A 24,832-nucleotide genomic window follows, 5' to 3' on the forward strand; every position below is an offset into this window, starting at 1 on the left:
CTCTGCAGGAGCAGGCTGGGAGGGCACTGTGCTCTGCAGGAGCAGGCTGGGGAGCACTGTGCTCTGTAGGAGCAGGCTGGGGGCACTGTGCTCTGCAGGAGCAGGCTGGGAGGGCACTGTGCTCTGCAGGAGCAGACTGGGGGCACTGTGCTCTGTAAGAGCAGGCTGGGGGCACTGTGCTCTGCAGGAAGGGGCTGGGGGTACTGTGCTCTGCAGGAGCAGGCTGGGGGCACTGTGCTCTGCATGAGGTGGCTGGGGGGGCTCTGTGGTCTGCAGGCTGGGGGCACTGTGCTCTGTAAGAGCAGGCTGGGGGCACTGTGCTCTGCAGGAGCAGGCTGGGGGTCTCGGTGCTCTGCAGGCTGGGAGGGCAGTGTGCTCTGCAGGAGCAGGCTGGGGGGCTCTGTGGTCCGCAGGAGCAGGCTGGGGGTGCACCTCAAGCAGCAATGTATGCTCTCTCACTGCTTCCTGGAGCTGTGTACATTGTAAGTCACCAGTCACGACAGGGAGTGCTGGGCTGCTCTGTCACGCTGAGGACATCTGAGCTGCCTCCTAAATGAAATGTAAGATCATTAATGGGTCAAGGTCTATAAGATGATGAAGTATTCTGCGTCCAACCTATCTTGTTTTATATTTTCACAGAAAAACATAACTGAAGCTGCAAGGAACTATGGGTACACCATTTTCAGCAGACTCCTGCAGGTAATAATCACACTTTCAGCTGTTTCTGACGATTATGGCTGGCCTCATGCATGCATCACTTCCTGCCCTTGGCTCTGGAGCTTCTGCAGTTTTATCACTGCCCCCATGAGCTGCGTCACTTCCTGCCCTTGGCTCTGGAGCTTCTGCAGTTTTATCACTGCCCCCATGAGCTGCGTCACTTCTTGCCCTTTGCTCTGGAGCTTCTGCTGTTTTATCACTGCCCTCGTGAGCTGCGTCACTTCCTGCCCTTTGCTCTGGAGCTTCTGCTGTTTTATCACTGCCCCCATGAGCTGCGTCACTTCCTGCCCTTTGCTCTGGAGCTTCTGCTGTTTTATCACTGCCCCCTTGAGCTGCGTCACTTCCTGCCCTTTGCTCTGGAGCTTCTGCTGTTTTATCACTGCCCCCTTGAGCTGCGTCACTTCCTGCCCTTTGCTCTGGAGCTTCTGCTGTTTTATCACTGCCCCCATGAGCTGCATCACTTCCTGCCCTTGGCTCTGGAGCTTTTGCTGTTTTATCACTGCCCTCGTGAGCTGCGTCACTTCCTGCCCTTGGCTCTGGAGCTTCTTCTGTTTTATCACTGCCCCCATGAGCTGCATCACTTCCTGCCCTTGGCTCTGGAGCTTCTGCTGTTTTATCACTGCCCCCATGAGCTGCATCACTTCCTGCCCATGGCTCTGGAGCTTCTGCTGTTTTATCACTGCCCTCGTGAGCTGCGTCACTTCTTGCCCTTTGCTCTGGAGCTTCTGCTGTTTTATCACTGCTCCCATGAGCTGCGTCACTTCTTGCCCTTGGATCTGGAGCTTCTTCTGTTTTATCACTGCCCCCATGAGCTGCGTCACTTCTTGCCCTTGGATCTGGAGCTTCTTCTGTTTTATCACTGCCCCCATGAGCTGCGTCACTTCCTGCCCTTTGCTCTGGAGCTTCTGCTGTTTTATCACTGCCCCCATGAGCTGCGTCACTTCCTGCCCTTGGCTCTGGAGCTTCTGCTGTTTTATCACTGCCCCCATGAGCTGCGTCACTTCCTGCCCTTGGATCTGGAGCTTCTGCTGTTTTATCACTGCCCCCTTGAGCTGCGTCACTTCTTGCCCTTTGCTCTGGAGCTTCTGCAGTTTTATCACTGCCCCCATGAGCTGCATCACTTCCTGCCCTTTGCTCTGGAGCTTCTGCAGTTTTATCACTGCCCCCATGAGCTGCGTCACTTCTTGCCCTTTGCTCTGGAGCTTCTGCTGTTTTATCACTGCCCTCATGAGCTGCGTCACTTCCTGCCCTTGGCTCTGGAGCTTCTGCTGTTTTATCACCGCCCCCATGAGCTGCGTCACTTCATGCCCTTGGATCTGGAGCTTCTGCTGTTTTATCACCGCCCCCATGAGCTGCGTCACTTCCTGCCCTTGGATCTGGAGCTTCTGCTGTTTTATCACTGCCCTCGTGAGCTGCGTCACTTCCTGCCCTTGGCTCTGCAGCTTCTGCTGTTTTATCACTGCCCCCATGAGCTACGTCACTTCCTGCCCTTGGCTCTGGAGCTTCTGCTGTTTTATCACTGCCCTCATGAGCTGCGTCACTTCCTGCCCTTGGCTCTGGAGCTTCTGCTGTTTTATCACTGCTCCCATGAGCTACGTCACTTCCTGCCCTTTGCTCTGGAGCTTCTGCTGTTTTATCACTGCTCCCATGAGCTGCATCACTTCCTGCCCTTGGCTCTGGAGCTTCTTCTGTTTTATCACTGCCCCCATGAGCTGCGTCACTTCCTGCCCTTGGCTCTGGAGCTTCTGCTGTTTTATCACTGCTCCCATGAGCTACGTCACTTCTTGCCCTTTGCTCTGGAGCTTCTGCTGTTTTATCACTGCTCCCATGAGCTGCATCACTTCCTGCCCTTGGCTCTGGAGCTTCTTCTGTTTTATCACTGCCCCCATGAGCTGCGTCACTTCCTGCCCTTGGATCTGGAGCTTCTTCTGTTTTATCACTGCCCTAGTGAGCTGCGTCACTTCTTGCCCTTTGCTCTGGAGCTTCTGCAGTTTTATCACTGCCCCCATGAGCTGCATCACTTCCTGCCCTTTGCTCTGGAGCTTCTGCAGTTTTATCACTGCCCCCATGAGCTGCGTCACTTCTTGCCCTTTGCTCTGGAGCTTCTGCTGTTTTATCACTGCCCTCATGAGCTGCGTCACTTCCTGCCCTTGGCTCTGGAGCTTCTGCTGTTTTATCACTGCCCCCATGAGCTGCGTCACTTCCTGCCCTTGGATCTGGAGCTTCTTCTGTTTTATCACTGCCCTCGTGAGCTGCGTCACTTCTTGCCCTTTGCTCTGGAGCTTCTGCAGTTTTATCACTGCCCTCGTGAGCTGCGTCACTTCCTGCCCTTTGCTCTGGAGCTTCTGCTGTTTTATCACTGCCCCCATGAGCTGCGTCACTTCCTGCCCTTTGCTCTGGAGCTTCTGCTGTTTTATCACTGCCCCCATGAGCTGCGTCACTTCCTGCCCTTTGCTCTGGAGCTTCTGCTGTTTTATCACTGCCCCCTTGAGCTGCGTCACTTCCTGCCCTTTGCTCTGGAGCTTCTGCTGTTTAATCACTGCCCCCTTGAGCTGCGTCACTTCCTGCCCTTTGCTCTGGAGCTTCTGCTGTTTTATCACTGCCCCCATGAGCTAAATCACTTCCTGCCCTTGGCTCTGGAGCTTCTGCTGTTTTATCACTGCCCCCATGAGCTGCATCACTTCCTGCCCTTTGCTCTGGAGCTTCTGCTGTTTTATCACTGCCCCCATGAGCTGCATCACTTCCTGCCCTTGGCTCTGGAGCTTCTGCTGTTTTATCACTGCCCTCGTGAGCTGCGTCACTTCTTGCCCTTTGCTCTGGAGCTTCTGCTGTTTTATCACTGCTCCCATGAGCTGCGTCACTTCTTGCCCTTGGATCTGGAGCTTCTTCTGTTTTATCACTGCCCCCATGAGCTGCGTCACTTCTTGCCCTTGGATCTGGAGCTTCTTCTGTTTTATCACTGCCCCCATGAGCTGCGTCACTTCTTGCCCTTGGATCTGGAGCTTCTTCTGTTTTATCACTGCCCTCGTGAGCTGCGTCACTTCCTGCCCTTTGCTCTGGAGCTTCTGCTGTTTTATCACTGCCCTCATGAGCTGCATCACTTCCTGCCCTTTGCTCTGGAGCTTCTGCAGTTTTATCACTGCCCTCGTGAGCTGCGTCACTTCCTGCCCTTGGCTCTGCAGCTTCTGCTGTTTTATCACTGCCCCCTTGAGCTGCGTCACTTCCTGCCTTTTGCTCTGGAGCTTCTGCTGTTTTATCACTGCCCCCATGAGCTGCGTCACTTCCTGCCCTTTGCTCTGGAGCTTCTGCTGTTTTATCACTGCCCCCTTGAGCTGCGTCACTTCCTGCCCTTTGCTCTGGAGCTTCTGCTGTTTTATCACTGCCCCCATGAGCTGCATCACTTCCTGCCCTTGACTCTGGAGCTTCTGCTGTTTTATCACTGCCCCCATGAGCTGCATCACTTCCTGCCCTTTGCTCTGGAGCTTCTGCTGTTTTATCACTGCCCCCATGAGCTGCATCACTTCCTGCCCTTGGCTCTGGAGCTTCTGCTGTTTTATCACTGCCCTCGTGAGCTGCGTCACTTCTTGCCCTTTGCTCTGGAGCTTCTGCTGTTTTATCACTGCTCCCATGAGCTGCGTCACTTCCTGCCCTTGGATCTGGAGCTTCTGCTGATTTATCACTGCCCTCGTGAGCTGCATCACTTCCTGCCCTTTGCTCTGGAGCTTCTGCTGTTTTATCACTGCCCCCATGAGCTGCGTCACTTCCTGCCCTTGGCTCTGGAGCTTCTTCTGTTTTATCACTGCCCCCATGAGCTGCATCACTTCCTGTCCTTGGATCTGGAGCTTCTGCTGTTTTATCACCGCCCCCATGAGCTGCGTCACTTCCTGCCCTTGGATCTGGAGCTTCTGCTGTTTTATCACCGCCCCCATGAGCTGCGTCACTTCCTGCCCTTGGATCTGGAGCTTCTGCTTTTTTATCACTGCCCCCATGAGCTGCGTCACTTCCTGCCCTTTGCTCTGGAGCTTCTGCTGTTTTATCACTGCCCCCATGAGCTGCGTCACTTCCTGCCCTTGGATCTGGAGCTTCTGCTGTTTTATCACTGCCCCCATGAGCTGCGTCACTTCCTGCCCTTTGCTCTGGAGCTTCTGCTGTTTTATCACTGCTCCCATGAGCTGCGTCACTTCTTGCCCTTGGATCTGGAGCTTCTGCAGTTTTATCACTGCCCCCATGAGCTGCGTCACTTCCTGCCCTTTGCTCTGGAGCTTCTGCTGTTTTATCGCTGCCCCCATGAGCTGCGTCACTTCCTGCCCTTTGCTCTGGAGCTTCTGCTGTTTTATCACTGCCCCCTTGAGCTGCGTCACTTCCTGCCCTTTGCTCTGGAGCTTCTGCTGTTTTATCACTGCCCTCGTGAGCTGCGTCACTTCCTGCCCTTGGCTCTGGAGCTTCTTCTGTTTTATCACTGCCCTCGTGAGCTGCGTCACTTCCTGCCCTTGGCTCTGGAGCTTCTTCTGTTTTATCACTGCTCCCTTGAGCTGCGTCACTTCCTGCCCTTGGCTCTGGAGCTTCTTCTGTTTTATCACTGCCCCCATGAGCTGCGTCACTTCCTGCCCTTTGCTCTGGAGCTTCTTCTGTTTTATCACTGCCCTCATGAGCTGCATCACTTCCTGCCCTTGGCTCTGGAGCTTCTGCTGTTTTATCACTGCCCTCGTGAGCTGCATCACTTCCTGCCCTTGGCTCTGGAGCTTCTGCTGTTTTCTCACTGCCCCCATGAGCTGCGTCACTTCCTGCCCTTGGATCTGGAGCTTCTTCTGTTTTATCACTGCCCTCATGAGCTGCGTCACTTGCTGCCCTTGGCTCTGGAGCCAAACATGTCAACATGTCCTTATATCACTTGTTTCGTCATCATTGTCCTTACGCTTTGTAGACTCTACACTGGGACACATCACCACAGTTTAGAGCTCCCCTCAGCAGACTCCTTGTCCTCGCCAGGCCTTGCGCCCTCTTCACTGGGCTTCTCCTGATGAAAAGCCTGAACAAACAGCACTTAAAGGTGAATTTGAGGGTGGACGCCCCAAACTCGTCCCCTGGGTTCACAAAGCCATCTTTCTTCTCAAGACAGGCCTCCGCCTCTGCCAGAAATTGCTTCCATCTGCCACCAGTCTTGCTGCATTTTCATTCAGGTCCTTAATAACTTGTAGTCAAAATGTTGTTGTGAGAAGGCAGGGTCTTCATACAAGGGAATGAAACACACAGACACAGGAAACTGAAACAAGCACGTCTTTATTCACATGCATTCATCCCTGAATGGCCGCTTCCACCCCACGGCTTTTCCTCTTTCTGCCCACAGTCATGCCTGACTTTGGGGCAACGTTAAGACAGGCATGGCGACATGACATCTCCCCCTTTGTATTTTAAATGTTCAATGTCTCTCTCAGAGTTCTTCAATGAGTCGGATGGGCCTCCGAATATACCGTCGCGGTCGGCTGGGTCGTGATTGACTGTGAGGATGTTCTCTTCTCAGATCATGGGTCTCCGATACATGTATGGGTTCTTTGTGGCTGATCTCTTCTTGACTTGACACGTCCGTGTCCCAGTCCGGTCCCCGAGTCCAAGTGTAGGCTGTCGGGTTGCATCTTTTGAAATGCAAAACATTTCTGGCCATTCTCTTGCTTCCAGACTCAGCTGTAATCATGGTTCCGTTTTTCTTGTGACTTATAGTGGGTGATCATGGTAACGGCTATCTGTTTTGGATTTCCTTTCTCGTCTCACCAGCACCCAGTCTCCTTCTTGGATATCAGATGTCTTGGCATGTCTGCGGTGGTCTGCATATTCCTTCATTTTCACCTTCTTATTCCGATCCAACTCGACCAGGGTCTTGTGCTCGGAAGTTGTGGTTCTGGGCAGCGTGACAGCATCTGTGGTTAGTATCCGGGTGCGAGGGGTCCGGCCGAGCATCAGAGTGGCGGGACATTGGTTTGTGGAGCTGTGTGGTGTGGTCCTGTATGCGCGCAGTACTTCATTTAGTGCTGGTTGAATGTTTCGGTGAGTTAGCTCAGCTTGTTGGACTGTGTTTTTTTATGGTGGCCATAAATCGCTCCATCGTCCCATTTGCCTGGGGCCACAGGGGAGTGCTTTTCCAATGTTTGAAGTTTAGGTGTCTCGCGAATTCTGCAAATTCTTGTCCATTAAAAGGTGGCCCATTGCCAGACTTCACCACCGTGGGGATTCCCCATGCGGCAACCGCTTTGTCAATTACCGGTATGACAGGGGTCGCTTTGGTGGAAGAAATCTGGTGAGCGATGGGGAATCTGGAACATTTGTCCATAATGGCGAGGATGTATTTTCCTGACTTCAGCGGGCCAAAGAAGTCAATGGCTACGTGCTGCCAGACACTATCTGGTAGGTCCGACATCTGCAGAGGAGCGTGTGGTTCTTCTCACCCTACTAGTTGACAGTGAAGGCATTCTTGTAGCGTGGCCTCCACCATCTGATCAAGGGAGGGGAACCAGAAGCGCACTCACAGTGCTTTCTTCGTGGCTACCGCCCCTCGATGTCCTTTGTGTGCTAAATTTACAATTCCCTGTCACAGCTGGCTGGGAATGACGATTCTCCGACCTCTTAGTAGTAGTCCATTGTCACTGATGGAGAGTTTGTCTTTGACGTGTTTGAATGCCCTGAGTACCTGTGTGTTGATGGTGTCATTCATCTTTGGTTCTTCTATGTCAAGTCAAGTCATAGAATTTATATAGCGCACTACATACCCAGAGGGTTTCAAGGCGCTTAGGAAGGGGAGGAGGATTACTTGTCAAATATCCACGTTTTAAGTTGCTTTCTGAATGCTAGGTGGTTCTGGGTAAGGCGAAGGTAAGCGGGGAGTGAGTTCCATGTTTTAGCAGCCAGGTATGAAAAGGATCTGCCTCCCATGGTGGTCTTGTTGATGCGAGGTACAGTGGCGAGGGCTTGGCTGGAAGAACGTAGTTGGCGGGAGGGGGTGTAGAAGGACAGACGTGAGTTGAGGCATTCTGGTCCGATGTCGTAGAGTGATTTGTGTGCGTGGGTAAGCAGTCGGAAAGTGATCCTCTTATTGACGGGTAGCCAGTGGAGGTCTTTAAGGTGACCAGAGATGTGATCGTTGCGTGGGATGTCTAATATGAGCCTGGCTGAGGCGTTTTGGATTTGTTGGAGTTTCTTCTGGAGTTTTGCGGTAGTACCTGCGTAGAGGGTGTTTCCGTAGTCCAGTCGGCTCGTGACCAGAGCGTGGGTGACTGTTTTCCTTGTTTCGGAGGGGATCCAGCTAAATGTTTTTCTGAGCATGCGAAGAATGTTGAAGCAGGAAGAGGATACGGCGCTGACTTGTCTGTTCATTGAGAGTGAAGAATCCAGGATGACGCCTAGGTTCCGTGCGTGGTCTGTCGGGATGGGTGCTTTTCCGAGGGCTTCCGGCCACCAGGAGTCGTCCCATGCAGAGGGGGATGTACCTAAGATGAGGACTTCTGTTTTGTCTGAGTTCAGTTTCAGACGGCTTTGTTTCATCCATTCGGCAACTTCTTTCATTCCTTCGTGTAGGTTAGTCTTGGCGGTGCTGGGGTCATTGGTGAGGGAAAGGATCAGTTGAGTGTCATCCGCGTAAGAGATGATGTTGAGGTTGTGTTGGCGTGCGATGGCCGCGAGGGGGCTCATGTATACGTTGAAGAGGGTGGGACTGAGTGAGGATCCTTGTGGTACGCCGCATATGCCTCACGCCCTGGAATTGTTTGAGACTCTTACCAGCCTGAACCTAACGCAACATATCTCTTCGCCCACCCATATCAAAGGCCACACACTTGATCATGTTTGGACCACCAATTTAACTCTTTCCCAGCCTCTTATTTCCCCATGTGTCTGGTCAGACCATCATATAATTGATACCACCATTACCCTTATGGGGCAGACCATGGCTCCCTTGATGGCAGGCGGCCGCTCACGTAAATGGAATGCCTATGATTCCATAGGCTTCTTAGCGACCCTGGACAATACTCGTCCTACCATCTGCACCCATGACAATATTAATGCGATGGACGCTAACGTTGGCCACTGGCTGAAGACAGCCAGTGACCAGTTCGCCCCCCTAATCACATTTCCTCGCACCAGACACTCCAATTCCCATAGGTGGTTCTCTGACGACCTCAAGAAGTACAAACTTGAGGTTCGTCAGCGGGAACGCATATGGAGACGCGATTATTCTGTGGCATCCAGACTGAGATACGTAGCTGCCCGCAAAGAGTATAAGCAGGCCATCATTTCAGCAAAATCTGAGCATTTTTCCCACAGAATTCTCTCTGCTAATAACAAATCCAGAGAGGTATTTAAGATCTTGAATGAGCTTACCTCAGACGACAGGACCCTCCCAGCTCGAACCCCTACCATAGAGACCTGTGATGCCCTCAATTTTTTTTTCATTGAAAAAATTATCAAAATAAAAGATTCGATTATGTCCCCTCCACAGCCACCACCACCTGACACTTCTTGTAATAATCCATTGTTCTTCACGCAGTTCCCTGCCTTGGATCACACCACCTTAGCGGAACTGGCTATCCGGGTAAAATCAGGCTCCCCGAATGACCATTGCCCTCCTTCGGTGTTGCGAGACATCTGTCTAAAATTTCCTGAGTGTATATTACCCCTGCTGAACAGATCTCTCTCCAGTGGCACGGTTCCCAGCTCCTTCAAGGAGGCCATTCTCGTGCCCCTTTTGAAGAAGCCTGGCGTGGACCCTACAGAACTCACCAATTATCGGCCAATATCTCTGTTGCCCTACCTGTCTAAACTTATCGAAACTCACGTCACTAGATGTCTCTCTAATTTCATCGAGAGTTCACACTTCCTTGAACCCAATCAGGCGGGCTTTAGACCGGCCCACTCCACGGAAGCTGTAATCCTGGCTGTTCTGGATACCCTGAGGAGGAATGCTGATGCGGGAAGCCCTCAGGCCCTGGTACTTCTGGATCTATCTGCCGCGTTCGACACGGTGGATCACAACATCCTTCTCCACCGTGTCGAACAGGCTGGCATCCAGGGCCTCGCTCTTGGGTGGGTGGAGTCATTTCTTACCGGCAGAACCCAAGCCGTTCGTTTGGGATCATTCACTGCGTCCAAAACCCCCATCACCTGTGGTGTCCCCCAAGGTTCCTCTCTTTCCCCTTTATTATTTAATTTGTACCTCCGCCCCCTCATTCACTCACTTCAAAGCTGGGACGCTACAGTTTTCAACTATGCGGACGATCTGCAGATCGTCCTTCCGCTTCACTCCCCACAAGCTGTCAATAACTTTCACTCTATTATGACCCACATTCAGCAGTGGATGAATCACAACCAACTAAAACTTAATCCTGGGAAGACTGAGCTCCTTCTCCCTGGTTCCAGTGCTGCTTACTGGGGTCCGCAGTTCTGGCCCATTGAGCTTGGCCCCCCTCCTGCTCCGGCCAAGACGGTGAAGAGCCTTGGAGTGACAATCGATGCCGAGCTCTCGCTTAAAGCCCAAGTAGGTGCCACGATCTCTTCATGTATGTTCCAGCTCCGAAAGATCCGGAAGATCAGGCACCTACTACCACATGCGGCACTGGCCCAGGTTGTCATGTCCCTGGTTCTTTCCCGCCTGGACTTTTCTAATTCCCTTTATCACGGACTCCCATGTTCTCTTGTGGGCCGTCTCCAGGTTGTGCAGAACCAGGCAGCCCGTCTTATTTTCAAAGTCCCAAAATGGCAGTCTGCGAAGCCCTTGCTTCATAAACTCCATTGGCTGCCAGTAGAACGGAGGGCGGCCTTTAAGTTGGGCTGTCTTACGTTCAAATCCCTCCATTGCACCAGTCCTGCCTTTCTTAACTCACTGATCACTCCGTACCAACCTGCACGTAACCTTCGGTCAGCTCATCATCACCTACTTGTCACTCCGAAAGTCAAAACCAGCAAGGTTGGGGGCCGTCGCTTTGCCCACCTTGCACCTAAATTCTGGAATTCTCTTCCAATAGTCATTAAATCTAATGGTTCCTTACTCCAATTCAGGAAGCTTTTAAAAACTTTTCTGTTCTCCAGCACCGGTTAGTTTCTGCCTTGGGATTCTGTCTTTGTTTTGTCAGTTAGCGCCAAGAAACCTCTGGTGTTAGTGCGCTTAAGAAGTTTCACTTAACATAACATAACATAACATATGACTTCAGAGGCCTCGGACTTGAAAGGTGGAAGGCGGACTCTATGGGTTCTTCCGGTGAGGAACAAGGTGATCCATTCAAGTGCTTTTCCTTGGATTCCGATGTTATTGAGGCGTTGTAAAAGGGTGCTGTGGCAGACTGTCGAATGCTGCAGAGAGGTCAAGGAGGATGAGGGCGACTGTGTCTCCATTGTCCAGTAGAGTTCGGATGTCGTCTGTTGCTGCGATGAGGGCGGTCTCAGTGCTGTGTTTTGCTCGGAAGCCAGATTGTGAGGGGTCGAGGGATTTGTTGGCTTCGAGGAAGGCGGCGAGCTGGTTGTTGACAGCTTTCTCGATGACTTTGGCCGGGAATGGAAGAAGCGAGATGGGGCGGTAATTTTTGAGTTTGGTGGGGTCCGCTGTGGGTTTTTTCAGAAGGGCGGTGAGTTCAGCGTGTTTCCAGTCTTCCGGGAAGGTGGCGGAGTTGAAGGAGCAGTTGATGACGTCTCGGAGGTGCGGTGCTATGACGGTGTCTGCTTTGTTGAAGATGTTGTGAGGACATGGGTCTGTGGGGGATCCTGAGTGGATGGAATTCATCAGGCGGATGGTGTCCTCAGTGGAGATTGGGTTCCAGTCGTTAAGGGTGTTCACGGGGGGAAGATGATCAGCAAATGGTAGGGTGGGTCGGTTTCCGGGTTGGTTGTCAAAGCTGTTGAGGATTTCTGCAATCTTGTTGTGGAAAAATGAGGCTAGGGAGTCGCAGAGGGTTTGAGAGGGGGTGATGTCGTTGGAGTTGGCCGAGGGATTGGAAAATTCCTTGATGATGTTGAAAAGTTCCTTGCTGTTGTGGGCATTGTTGTTAAGTCGATCCTTGAAAGCTGTTTTCTTGGCTTTTCGGATTAGTTGGTGGTGAGTGCGGGTGGCGTTTTTGAAGGCGTCCTTGGTGCTAGTGGTTGGGTCTTTTTTCCAGGCCTTTTCAAGGGAGCGGCAGAGTTTCTTGGACTTCTTGAGATCATCGTTGAACCATGAGGCCTTCTTGCTGCCAGGTTTGCTTTGACGTTTTTTCAGTGGTGCTAAGGTGTCGGCGGTGCTGGATAACCAAAGGGTGAGGTTGGCGGCGGCTTCGTTAGCGTTAGAAGAGAGGGCTGGGGTGTTTCGAAGGAGCGATGCGGAGATTTGGTTCGTGGTGATTTTGTTCCAGTTTCTTTGCAGGGTAGGTTGGGGGTGGATGCTGGGTTTTGGTTTGTTGTAGGTGAAGTGAACGCAGCTGTGGTCAGTCCAGAGGAGATCCGTAGTGTGGCTGAAGGAGACATGATTGCTGGATGTGAAGATGGGGTCGAGTGTGTGACCTGCGATGTGGGTGGGGGAAGTGACTAGTTGTTTAAGTCCGAGGTTGGCGAGGTTGTCCACGAGGGTGGCGGTGTTGCGGTCGTTGATCTTTTCAAGGTGAAAGTTGAGGTCTCCCAGAAGGATGTAGTCTTTGGAGGGGAGCGCGTGTGGGGTGATGAAGTCCGTGATGTCTTCACTGAATTTTGCGCGGGGTCCTGGTGGTCTGTAGAGGAGGGTGCCTCTGAGTGTGGTTTTGGGGTCGATGTGGATCTGGAAGTGAAGGTGTTCGGAGTTAGCGAGGTTGGCGTCAGAGCTGGTTGAGATGCGGATTGATTTCTTATGGACGATAGCGATTCCTCCTCCTGTGTGGCTGGTTCGGTCTTTGCGAGTGATCTTATAGTCTTCAGGGATGGCAATGGTGATGTCTGGTGCGGAGGAAGCATTCATCCATGTTTCCGTAAGGAAGGCGATGTCCGGAGAAATGGTGTCTAGTAGATTCCATAGGTCAATGGCGTGTCTGTGGACTGATCGGGTGTTGAGAAGGATGCATTGTAGGTGGTTGGGGTCGGGAATCTGTGGTGTGGTCGTAGCGGAGATGTTGTCGGTGCCGCTGAATTTGCAGGAGAAGCAGGAGAAAGGTCCATGGGTTTGTCCAGGAGCGGCTTGGACGCAGTTGGGGGCGCGACCGGGGTTAAGGGCTAGGAGGGTGGCGGCATCGTAGGTAATGCGGGAGGGCTGGGCAGCGCGGGGGGCAGGGGGTCTGGCGCTGGGCGCGGTCCAGGCGCGGACGGGCGTAGACGGGCTTACCTTTGGCGCACCTTCGGCGCGGATTGGGCGCGGTCGCTGCGCGTGAACGCTGCGCGCTAAAACACCTGTCATATATGGATGGAGGAGGGGGAGGGGCGAGGGCGTCTTAGCTGGGAGGCGGGGCGGGCTGACGAGGACAACAACATCAACAAAATGGCAGCGGAGGGGAGGGCAGAGCACAGCGCCGGGGGTAAACTCGCTCTGAATATTAATTACAAGTCAAGGCAGTGGAGGCGATGCAAAGCGCTAGCAGCAACAGAGGCAGGCAACACGTGGAAGTGAGGTGAAGCGCTACAATATAAACAACAACAGTGCAGGCAATACACGAAAAAAGCAATTTGAAATGCAGGCAGCAAACGATACCAGGTCTCTCAGGAGAGACTAGGGGAGCGACCTCTCAGTGAGCAGCAGCGAGGGGATCCAGGAGTCTGTGCAAACACGATTTATGATGTTTTGGATAGTGACATCGTTGGTAGATGCGTCAATGATGGCTTCCAATGGAACAACCGGTGGGCAGGTTCGATCACTGAAGAAATGGAGATATTCTTCAGCTACCGAGTGTCGCGCTCAAGACAGAGCTCGGGATGCCATTGGATGTAGTCCGCCGGGTTCTCCGCCTTCCCCGGTTTGTGAATGATGGTGTACGTGTAGACTTGCAGATGGATGCTCCATTGTTCTATTCGCTGAGGCATCTTCGCCCTGGGGTTCCCAAAAATGGTTATCAGCGCTTGGTTGTCGGTGATGAGTGTGAAGTGCTTGCTTGCCATACACGAAGAGGTGAAAATGTTCACATGCCCACACGACTGCCAGGCTTTCCTTTTCTGGTTGAGAGTATGCCTTTTCGGTGTCGGTTAGGCTGCGGCTGGCGTACGCAACAATGTGGCGTTGGTCGGCTTCGTCATCATATTGCGCTAGAATCGCCCAAAGCCCAACAGGGCTTGCATCTACAGTGATTTCTGTCTTGCGCTTGGGGTTGTATTACGCTAAGTTGATGGCTGAACTCACCGCTGCCTTGATTTTGTTGAAAGCTCGGTCACACGTGGCCGACCTTTGAAAAAGTTATCCTTGTTGAGTTAGTTCCCTCAGAGGGTAACTGATGGTGGCGTTGTCTTTGATGTAGTGGGCTCAGTAGCTGGCTATATCCAGGAACGAGCGGATGTCGCTGACAGCGTGCGGCTGCAGTGTCCGATAGTACTGACGCTTTTTTGGGGTCAGGTCCATTGCCCTTTTTTGAGAAGATGTGTCCGTCGAATTTGAGAGTCGACTTGTGAAATTCACATTTGTCCTGATTAAGTGTGAGGTTGGCATTGAGGAGGGCAAGGCACACTCGGTTTAGCGCTTTGTCGTGATCTTTCTGGGTCTCTCCAAACACCAAGATGTCGTCACTGTAGTTGAAGGCGTTGGGAATGTCTTGTAAGACTCGCCGAACAGCCTCCTGGAAAATCTCAGCAGCTGATGAGATCCCGAAGTTGAGGCGTTTAAACCTGAAAAGTCCTTGGTTTGTGGTGAATGTTTTGATGTATCGTGATCGTTCGTTCTATTTGAGCTGATGATACCCCTTGTTGAGGTCTACTTTTGAAAAGACTGTCACCCCGTTCAGGCGTGTGATCATGTCGCTGCTGTGCGGGCTTGGGTGTCACTCCCTTTCAATGGCTGTGTTTAGGGCTCGCATGTCTATGCACAGGCGTACTTTGTTGTCCTGGCCTTTCTTGGTCCCAACCACTACCGGCGACACCCATGGAGAGGGTCCAATTGATTTTTCTATGATGTCTGCCTTTAGTAGATCTTGGAGTTCGTCATCTACCGCTTGTTGTATGTGAAAAGGCACTTTCCTGTGATGCTGTGCCACTGGCGTCACTTGCTCATTTATGTGCAGCTTAACCTTGAAATGAACTAGCTTTCCTAGGCCGTTGAACAGCTTTGGGAACTTGTTGACTATGTCTGGCGAATCGTCCACTTTGTACAGGATCTCGACTAGCTTTAGGCATTCTGCTGTTGGCAGGCTGAGGAGTCTGCCGCTTCAGGGCCTTCAATCACGTGAACTTGTGCTTGAATTTTCCTGTCCTTGTAGGTCAGCGTGGTACGAAATTGTCCTAAACAAGATAGTGGTTCTCTGGACATCCACGTGTAGATCCATACTGCGGCTGGCTCTAGTTTCGGTTTCGGGTTCATGCTCTGGTATTCAGTGACGCAAATGTAATTGAGCAATGCGCCTGTGTCTAGAACAAACTTGGCGGAATGGCTTCCTATTCTGATGTTTAGTTGCGGGTACTTCTTCAATCTATCTGATCTGCCACCATGCACACGTATATTCATCACTGTCTTGTGAAATGGTTGTGTAAGAGAGGATGATTCTCTGGACGTTGACCGTTGGGATCGGTATGAGCTGTGTGACTGTGTACTGGATCTTGATGAGCTTGTTGAGTCTTCTTCCCGTCCTTGTACGGCCCTTGCATGATGGTGTGATCCTGCGTTTTGCTTGGTCTGTCTCGTCTCCGTGCGCCTGGCTTGGCATGCGGCTTCGAAGTGGTTGTCTTTTCCACATCGGTGGCATTGTTGACCAATGGCTGGACATTGACCCGTGTGCGGGTAGTCTTGGCCACACTGGTAACACTGTGAAGGGTGCCTACAGGAGTGACTGTTCTTAGTCCCTTGGCGGGGTGACTTTGTACGAGGTGATCTTGCGAATCTTGCCGAGGTGCAACGGTCTGGACGGTGCCTCGGTTCTGTGTGAGATTGCAAGCGAAGAGCTTGTTCTTTTTTTTCAGTTTTACTGGCCTCCATTTTCTTTGCGTGTTCTTCTGCTAGATAGTTAATGCGAGTAAGTTCTTCTATTTTGTCTAGAGTGTAGTGCTTCTTCAGTAGTCAGTGGCGTAGTGATTCAGATTGACATCTGTCAATGATTCCTAGACGCAGCGCATCTTCTGTGGTGAAGTTGTCATATTCACAATAACGAGCTAGACGTTTGAGACAGGAGATGAAATCGCCCATGGGTTTGTCTCTCTCCTGAGACGCGAGGTTGAATGTGTAGCCTCGTAATCTAGGTTCCGCTTGGGAAGGAACTTCTTGTTCAACACTTCTCTCACATCCTCATATGACGCAGTGTTGGCCAGAGGTAGGTCTTTGATGATTTGTCCAATGTCTTTACCTACAAGATTACGTAGGGCTATGAGTTGCTGGTTTGAGTCACGGACTTGTGACCCCTTCATGAGGTCCTCAAAGTCCTCAAGCCAACTCGTCCACGCGGGGCCCATGCTGCTCCAAGCAGACTTCAGTGGTAGTGATTCAGGGGGGCGCAGGTATAATACTCCCATGGGTATCAGTCCAGGCGGCGGGGCACCATGTTCTGTGCTAGGCGCAGCTTGCTGCGATGAATCAGGGTCCGACATGGTGGGGCGCAATGTGAATCTAGTGAGCTTCGTTTGCAGGGGTTCAGTATTGCTTTGGCAGGCTCCAGGGGTCTTATTAGTGTGCGGTCTGACCTTAAGATGGCCACCACGTCAGGACTAAGCTTGACTGGTGCAGAGTGCCTGATTTAAAAATGGCCACCAAAGGGGGCTCATGCAGGCATGCTGCAATTCTCACAGGGGCATCGTTATTGAGCTTACGCCTATTTGCACGCTGCCTCTTCTTGATTCTGTCTTGGAATCAGGCCTTCCAAAGCATCTCCTTAATTGCGGGCCGCATATGCCTGCCGTCCGTCGTTCGTGCTTCTTCAGTTGACTTGGGCGCTCCGCTCTCGGCGGCAGCGCCTACTTCCTTTAATCTTGCAGGAATATCGAGGGGGTGACTTATCATCCCACCCTCGTCACCAGTTTCCTATCCCGCACGGAATGATACACACAGACACGGGAAACTGAAACAAGCATGTCTTTATTCACGCGCATTCATCCCTGAACTGCGTTTTCCACCCCACGGCTCCTCCTCTTTCTGCCCACAGCCATGCCTGAGGTCTTTATTATATTACAGGGCCTTGGGTTACAGGAACAGTGAGAAGGATCAGTCAGGGCTGCGTCCTCCCTTCCACTTGACCCTGCCTCCTGCCTTCAACTCCACATCACACACCTATATTTTATTACATCATTACTTCTCAGCATTCCAGACACCGGCTCAGACATACAGGGAATCTGGACACACAAGATACAGAATATGTATGTGGTGTTTCTGTAGCACAAACCTAGACAAAGGGTAGTGGAGCGCTGGACAGGGTCTTACAGGGTTTGCACATGGACACTTCTTAGTGAAGGCAGCATCCATCAATTATTGCTGTGTCATGGTTTGTAAGTTCATTGCTAACGTCATCAGTCATCGCTGTGTCATGGTTTGTAAGTTTATTGCTACAGTAGCCCGTTTTAGACTGTAGGGGTCAGGTATGGACCCAACAATCCAGGAAGCACAGGATGCAGCAGCCCTGCCCTCATGAGTGCCTTGTGTCTTGTTCTACAGGATTGACCAGCCCGGCCCTCATGAGTGCCTTGTTTCTTCTTCCATAGGATGCCAACCTGCTCTCCTTGGTGACAGACCCCATCCACCTGCCCTTCACCATGCTCTGGCCCACAGACGCAGCGTTTGGCTCCCTCTCGGAGAACCAGCAGCGGTACTTGTACCACGAAGACCACAGGGACAAGTTGGCAGCATATCTGAAGGTTCACATGATCAGAGATGTGAAGGTAAGAGCCCCTGTAAAGAACCTGGACCCTGTCTATTGGTAAACCTGCCGCCCATGTGGCTGACTCACAGACTGTCATCAGACTTGTTTCTGCTCCTCCTAACCCTCCTTCATGTTTTTAGCTCACCTTGCTCTCTGATCCGGTGCTTCTCAAGCGAGCCAGACTCACCAGAGTTGCTGGAGTTCACATTTCAAATAAAGGTTCATACGAAGGAGGCGTCAGGTGTTCAGCCCCGCCTGCACCGCCCTGAGCACAATGAGTTGTTCATGGACAGGTATCAGACTATTTACCATCTCCACTAGTAGAGAAGGTATTATCACAGCGAAGAAACTCTTGGTGTACATCTGGAGGTGCTTCAGAATGCAGGTTCAGCTCCTGGGTGGTGCCGGGGGGTCATCCAAAGAACCGCAGTCAAACCTTCCAACCTACACAGAGGCGGGCACTGCCCCTGCTAGGCGGGGCTGGCTCGGTGTCGTGGGCAACCTCCATCTTGTGTCGTGGGCATGCATAGATATTATTGTTATTATTTTTTTTTTTAAATAGTCATTTTATTAAACCGTTGCTCAGCATACCAACACAATTGTTTACACATATCATGACCAATATTGACACGGTCGAAGTACATATTGATAACTGATAGGGAGAATTGGACAAGCATTCAATTCCAGAATGTGATCATAATGCAGTACATAGTTTCATTCACATACAATCTTATTGGGGCCGTTTCATAGAACTAACTTAAGACAAAATCCTAAACTTACTACTTTTGGTATTCACAGAAGGCATTTAGTAGTAGTAAAGTTAGGATTTTGTCTCAAGTTTGACTTAAGACAAACTTAAGACAGACTTAAGCCAAAATCCTAACTTAAGTTTGTCTTAAGTTTGTCTTAAGTCTGTCTTAAGACAAAATCCTAACTTTACTACTACTAAATGCCTTCTGTGAATACCAAAAGTAGTAAGTTTAGGATTTTGTCTTAAGTTAGTTCTGTGAATCGGGCCCATTGACCCCTGTACACCCTCCACAGAACCCATACCTTTTCCCATTTTTTCGGGATTAAACCCAGCTCTGATAAATCACTCTTTCGGTCGGTTGACACCAGCCGAGGTTATTTTCACAATCCATTACCCCGCAAGGAGTGTTAGCTCCCAACATCCTTGCAATATTCAATTTTGTTACCCCTGTGTCAGCGTCAGCCACATGTCGAGTTATTTGGGCTAATGTCTCTTTCCCTGTCACCCCCAGGAGATGCCACCACACCTCCGCAGGGACATTCAAATCCGTAACTCTGGCCATGACGCGTGTGATCTCCCGTCAGTATGTCCGGATTTTGGGGTAGGCCCACAAAACATGGAAAAAAGATCCAACCTCCCGGCAACCGCTGCCCCAAAGGTGTGATTCACAATGCCCCAGTCGGTGCATGAGTGTCCTAGAGGAGTAAGTTTTGTGCAGCATCCTTAATTGCATTAGTCAAAAGCGTGCATGTTCCTCGAGTAATCCCACATCTGCCTCCCACGCCTCCCTCAGTGGTCCCAGTGGGTCCTGGGAAATATTCCTCAATTTCCTGTACGTGAGTGAAGTGGTCCCCTCTGTCATTGGGTCTGAGAGCAATTGGCCCTCAAGTGCTGAGTAGCTTGGCAATTGTCCCCCCTCCAATTTATGTCTCTGTAGGGTGTGTCCCAGTTGCAAATATGGAAACCTCTTGCTATCGGCCAAACGATATTCTACCAGAGGTCTTCAAAGGGGAATAGTGCCTGCCCCCTCCAGAACTCTCCAAGATACTCGATGCCCACAGCTCACATTTCCGAAACCCCTTCAAACCCCCCTCCTCCCGGAGCACGTCGCTGTCCCAGAGCGGGATTCTCTCCGTTAACCTGCCCTCCCAATCCACTTTTTTTTTGTAGCTACACACCATGCCTGGACCACTGTCTGCGTGTGGATCAGCAGTTGTCGCTCCAGTCCCCTGCGATACACCGCGGACGGATTGCTGCGAGCTCCAATAGCATGGCGGTCCCCAGGTAGGTAGGTTCAATGCTATCCACGAAGACCCAGTCATTAATCGATACCGGTTGGACTGCCAGGTAATACTTTCTGACATCAGGCCCAGCAAGGCCCCTGTCGAATACTCCATGCTGAAGCTTGTGTAACATGATTCGTGAGCAGCTCCCATCACATAGAAGTTTGTGCTGTTCAGCCCTACCCATCAGAGACACCGGGAGCTTTCACCAATGGGCTAGGCCACTTTACCCGACGTTTGAGTAATTGCCGTATGTCATACGTTTTCTCAGAATGTTTTTTAATGCATTTTTAATGATATTGCGTTAGCCCAAGAAAGGCTCTGACATCACCTTTTCCAGTTGGACTGGCGCATTCCTAGGAGCTTCAACAAGACCCTGTTTTGGTTTGATACCATCTTTACAAATAGTGTGGCCCAAACAAACAACTTCCTTCTGTGCAAATTTACACTTGCTGAATTCTACAGTTAACCCTTTCGACCTCAGAATTTCCAAGTTCAAGTTCAAGTTCAAGTTCAAGTTCAAGAATTTGTATAGCGCACTACTCACCCAGAGGGTCTCAAGGCGCTTGAGGGAGGGTGGTGATTTACTTATCGAATATCCAGGTTTTTAGCTGCTTTCTGAAGGAGAGGTGGTTCTGTGTAAGGCGAAGGTGAGTGGGGAGAGAATTCCAGGTTTTGGCCGCTAAATAGGAGAAGGATCTTCCTCCCGTTGGTGGATCTATGGATTCGCGGAATTGCGGCGAGGGCTTGATTGGATGATCGTAGTTGGCAGGTGGGTGTGTAGAAGGACAGTCGTGTGTTGAGGCATTCGGGTCCTACGTTGTAGAGGGCCTTGTGTGCGTATGTGAGGAGACGGAACGTTATTCTTTTGTTGACGGGGAGCCAGTGGAGGTCTTTCAGGTGGCCGGAAATGTGAGCTTGACGGGGGATGTCCAGTATGAGTCTGGCTGAGGCGTTTTAGATGCGTTGGAGTTTTTTCTGTAGTTTGGCTGTGGTTCCGGCGTAAAGGGTATTTCCATAATCCAGTCGGCTAGTGACTAGTGCGTGGGTGACTGTCTTTCTTGTTTCGGTGGGGATCCAGCTGAAGATTTTTTTGAGCATGCGTAGGATGTTGAAGCATGAAGATGAAACGGCGTTGACTTGTCTGTTCATTGAGAGGGAGGAGTCTAGGATGAAGCCCAGGTTACGTGCGTGATCTGATGGTATGGGTGCTGTACCCAGGGCCGGTGGCCACCATGAGTCGTCCCAGGCAGAGGGCGATGATCCTAAGATGAGGACTTCCATTTTGTCCGAGTTCAGTTTTAAGTGGCTGTTCTTCATCCATTCGGCTACTTCTTTCATTCCTTCGTGTAGGTTGGTTTTGGCGGTGTTTGGGTCATTGGTGAGGGAGAGTATCAGCTGGGTGTCGTCTGCGTCGGAGATGATGTTGAGGTTGTGTTGTCGCGCAATGGATGCGAGGGGGCTCATGTAAACGTTGAAGAGGGTAGGACTGAGTGATGATCCTTGTGGTACGCCGCAGATGACTTCGGTGGCCTCTGATTTGAATGGTGGGAGGTGGACTCTCTGCGTTCTTCCGGTGAGGAACAAGATGATCCAGTCCAATGCTTTTCCTTGTATTCTGACGTTGCTGAGGCGTTGTATGAGGGTGCTATGGCAGACTGTGTCGAAGGCGGCGGAGAGGTCAAGTAGGATGAGGGCAACTGTTTCTCCGCTGTCCAGTAGCGTTCGGATGTCGTCTGTAGCAGCGATGAGGGCAGTTTTGGTGCTGTGTTTGGCTCGGAAGCCGGACTGTGAGGGGTTGAGGGAGTTGTTGGATTCAAGGAAGGCGGCGACCTGACTATTGACGGCTTTCTCAATGAATTTGGCAGGAAATGGGAGGAGTGAGATGGGGCGGTAGTTCTTAAGTTCAGAGGGGTCTGCTGTGGGTTTCTTCAGGAGGGCGCTGACTTCAGCATGTTTCCAGCTTTCAGGGAAGGTAGCGGAGTTGAAGGAACAGTTGATGACATCGCGGAGATGGGGTGCGATGATGGAGTCTGCTTTGTTGAAGATGTGGTGGGGACATGGGTCGTATGGAGAACCTGAGTGGATGGAGTTCATCAGGCGAATGGTGTCTTCAGTAGTGATTGGGTTCCAGACGCAAAGGTTGTGAGAGTGCTGTATTGGTTCGGAGGTGGGTGGAGTGATCTGTTCTTCGGGCTGGTTTTCAAAGCTGTTATGTATGTCGGCGATTTTGTTGTGGACGAAAGAGGATAAAGAGTCGCAGAGGTCTTGGGAGGGAGTGATGTCGTTGGTGTCGGCGGTGGGGTTGGTAAATTCTTTGACGATGTTAAATAGTTCCTTGCTGTTGTGAGCGTTGTTGTTGAGTCGATCCTTGAATGCTGATTTCTTGGTGGATCGGATCAATTGGTGGTGTTTGCGGGTGGCGTCCTTGAAGGTGGTCAGGTTGTCAGTGGTTGGGTTTTTTCTCCGGGTTTTCTCGAGGGTACAACATAACTTCTTGGATTTCTTAAGGTCATCGTTGAACCAAGTGGCCTTTTTGCTACCTTGTTTGATCTGGTGGTTTTTCAAGGGTGCTAATTTGTCAGCGCTGTGGGTGATCCATTGTGTGAGTTTGGTGGCAGCTTGGTCTGGGTTCGATGATATGGCAGGAGGGTTTTGGTTAAGCAATGTGAAGAGTTGGTCGGTGGTGATTTTGTTTCAGTTTCTTCGAGGAATAGGTTGTGGGGGATTGTGGGTCGTAGTCTTTTTGTAGCTGAAGTGAACGCAGCTGTGGTCCGTCCAATGGAGAGCTGTGGTGTGATTGAAGGAGATGTGTTTGCTGGAGGTGAAGATAGGGTCGAGCGTGTGACCAGCTAAGTGGGTGGGGGTGTCAACAAGTTGTTTGAGTCCGAGATTGGCCAGGTTGTCCAGAAGGGTGGTGGTGTTGCTGTCGTTTTTCTTTTCCAGGTGGAAGTTGAGGTCTCCCAGTAGAATGTAGTTTTCGGAGGGAAGGGCATGCGGGCTGATGAAGTCAGTGATGTCTTCGTTGAATTGTGTGCGGGTTCCTGGTGGTCTGTAGATGAGGGTGCCTCTAAGTGTGGTCCTGGGGTTGGTGTGGATCTGGAAGTGAAGGTGTTCGGCGGTCGCGAGGTTATCGTCGGAGATGGTCGTGATTTGGATGGTGTTCTTATGGACGATGGCGATGCCTCCTCCTGTTTGGTTGGTGCAGTCTTTTCGGATGATCTTGTAGGCGTCTGGGATGGCTATGGCGATGTCGGGTGCTGAAGAGGCGTTCATCCAGGTTTCTGTAAGGAAGGCGACGTCCGGCGATGTAGTGTCGAGTAGGTCCCAGAGTTCAGTGGCGTATCTGTGGATCGAGCGGGTGTTCAGCAGGATGCACCTCAGCTGGTTAGAGTCGGAGCTGTGTTTGGGGAAAGAGGATTTGGTGTGGGTCCTGGTGCAGGTGAACTTGCAGGAGTGGCAGGCGAATGGTCCATGGGAGTGTCCTGGGGCAGCTTCGTAGCATTGTGGTGAGCGTCCGGGGTTAAGGGCATAGAGGGTAGCGGCGTCATACGTTATGAGGGTGGAATGGGTATTGCGGGGAGCAGGGGGTCTGGCGCTGGGCGCGGACGGGCGTAGACGGCCTACCTTTGGCGCACCTTCGGCACGCATGGGGCACGACCGCTGCACGCGTAGGCATCTGTCATATGGGAATAGTGGAAAGGGAGGGGCGAGGGAGGATCAGCTGGGAGGCGGGAGCGGGGCGGAGACCCGGGCAGGGAGGCACAACAACAACAACAAAATGGCAGGCAGCCCAGAACGAAACAGGAAGCAAATGCGAAGCAAATGGCAGTGGCCCCGGTACAATCAGACACACCTCGAAATCAACAGGCAGCGCAGCACAAATGAGACTGTACTCACAGCGCACTTTGGCAATCTAGCGCTACGATTTTTGAATGAATAAAATCAATAAGCAATCAAGGCAGTCTAGTGCTACGATGTTACAATGAATTAAATGAAAAACAATTAAGGCAGTCTAGCGCTACTATGTGCAAGAGCAAATTAATCCAGCAATCCAGGTGCGCAAATTAATCCAGCAATAGCCGCAGCGATGCGCTACGATACCAGGCTGTAAGGCAGGTAGTGCGGGGAGCAGAGTGGGGAGCGACCGCGTCTGCAGGAAACAGGACATACTCAAGCCTGGCATCGTGTTCCATTTTGTTTCTCTCCATCATCAGAATATCATCCTGAAAAACATTACACCCACCACCTCTTTAAAGATGTTTGTCACTATTCTTTACATTAAGGCAGTGGCGTATGCTAAACCAGAGGGTACCCTGGTAAATTGAAAGCAATCCGAAAAGTGTGATGAAAGTTGTGAGTTTCTTACTGCCTGCATGTTAAGGCACCTGACAATAGGCAGATTTGAGATCTATGGTTGAGAGCCAACACATTTCTTTCGTAACTTCAAACATCTCATTAATGCCGGTAATGGGAACTGATCCACCAGAATATTTTTATTTAGTTCTCTAAGGTCAATGCATAGCCTAACCTTTCCATTGGGGTATCTTACTGCCACTAATGGAGAAACACATTCTGCAGATTCCAGTCGTCAATTACGCCAGCATCAACTCGTTTTTGTCGCTGCGCGTTCACCTCTTCCTTGATGGATATGGGTCAAGTCAAGTCAAGTCAAAGAATTTATATAGCGCACTACATACCCAGAGGGTCTCAAGGCGCTTAGGGAGGGGAGGAGGATTACTTGTCAAATATCCACGTTCTACATGAGCCCCCTCGCGGCCATCGTACGCAAACACAACCTCAGCATAATCTCCTACGCCGACGACACCCAGCTGATCCTCTCCCTGACCAACGACCCCGCCGCCGCCAGAGCCAACCTGCACGAAGGGATGAAAGAGGTAGCCGAGTGGATGACGACCAGCCGCCTGAAACTGAACTCGGACAAGACGGAGGTCCTCATCCTGGGCTCCTCACCCTCCGCCTGGGACGACTCCTGGTGGCCTCCCGCCCTGGGCACCGCACCCAAACCGACAGACCATGCACGCAACCTGGGCTTCATCCTGGACTCCTCCCTCTCCATGACCAGGCAAGTCAACGTCTCCTCGGCGTGCTTCAACATCCTATGCATGCTA

The 24,832-nt window shown here is 51.4% G+C and overlaps 1 protein-coding gene across 1 annotated transcript in view; it reads left to right on the plus strand.

Annotated features, from left to right (window-relative positions):
- Window positions 1-24,832, plus strand: part of STAB1 (stabilin 1) — a 756,575-nt gene that overhangs the window by 581,388 nt on the left and 150,355 nt on the right. The window contains exons 51-52 of the mRNA XM_086939405.1: window positions 640-699; window positions 17,509-17,685. Coding sequence (XP_086795531.1) covers window positions 640-699; window positions 17,509-17,685 — 237 coding nt within the window. The remainder of the gene's footprint in view (window positions 1-639; window positions 700-17,508; window positions 17,686-24,832) is intronic.

Source organism: Lissotriton vulgaris, chromosome 9 (assembly GCF_964263255.1).
Source record: "Lissotriton vulgaris chromosome 9, aLisVul1.2, whole genome shotgun sequence".
In the NCBI taxonomy this organism is placed as follows: Eukaryota; Metazoa; Chordata; class Amphibia; order Caudata; family Salamandridae; genus Lissotriton; species Lissotriton vulgaris.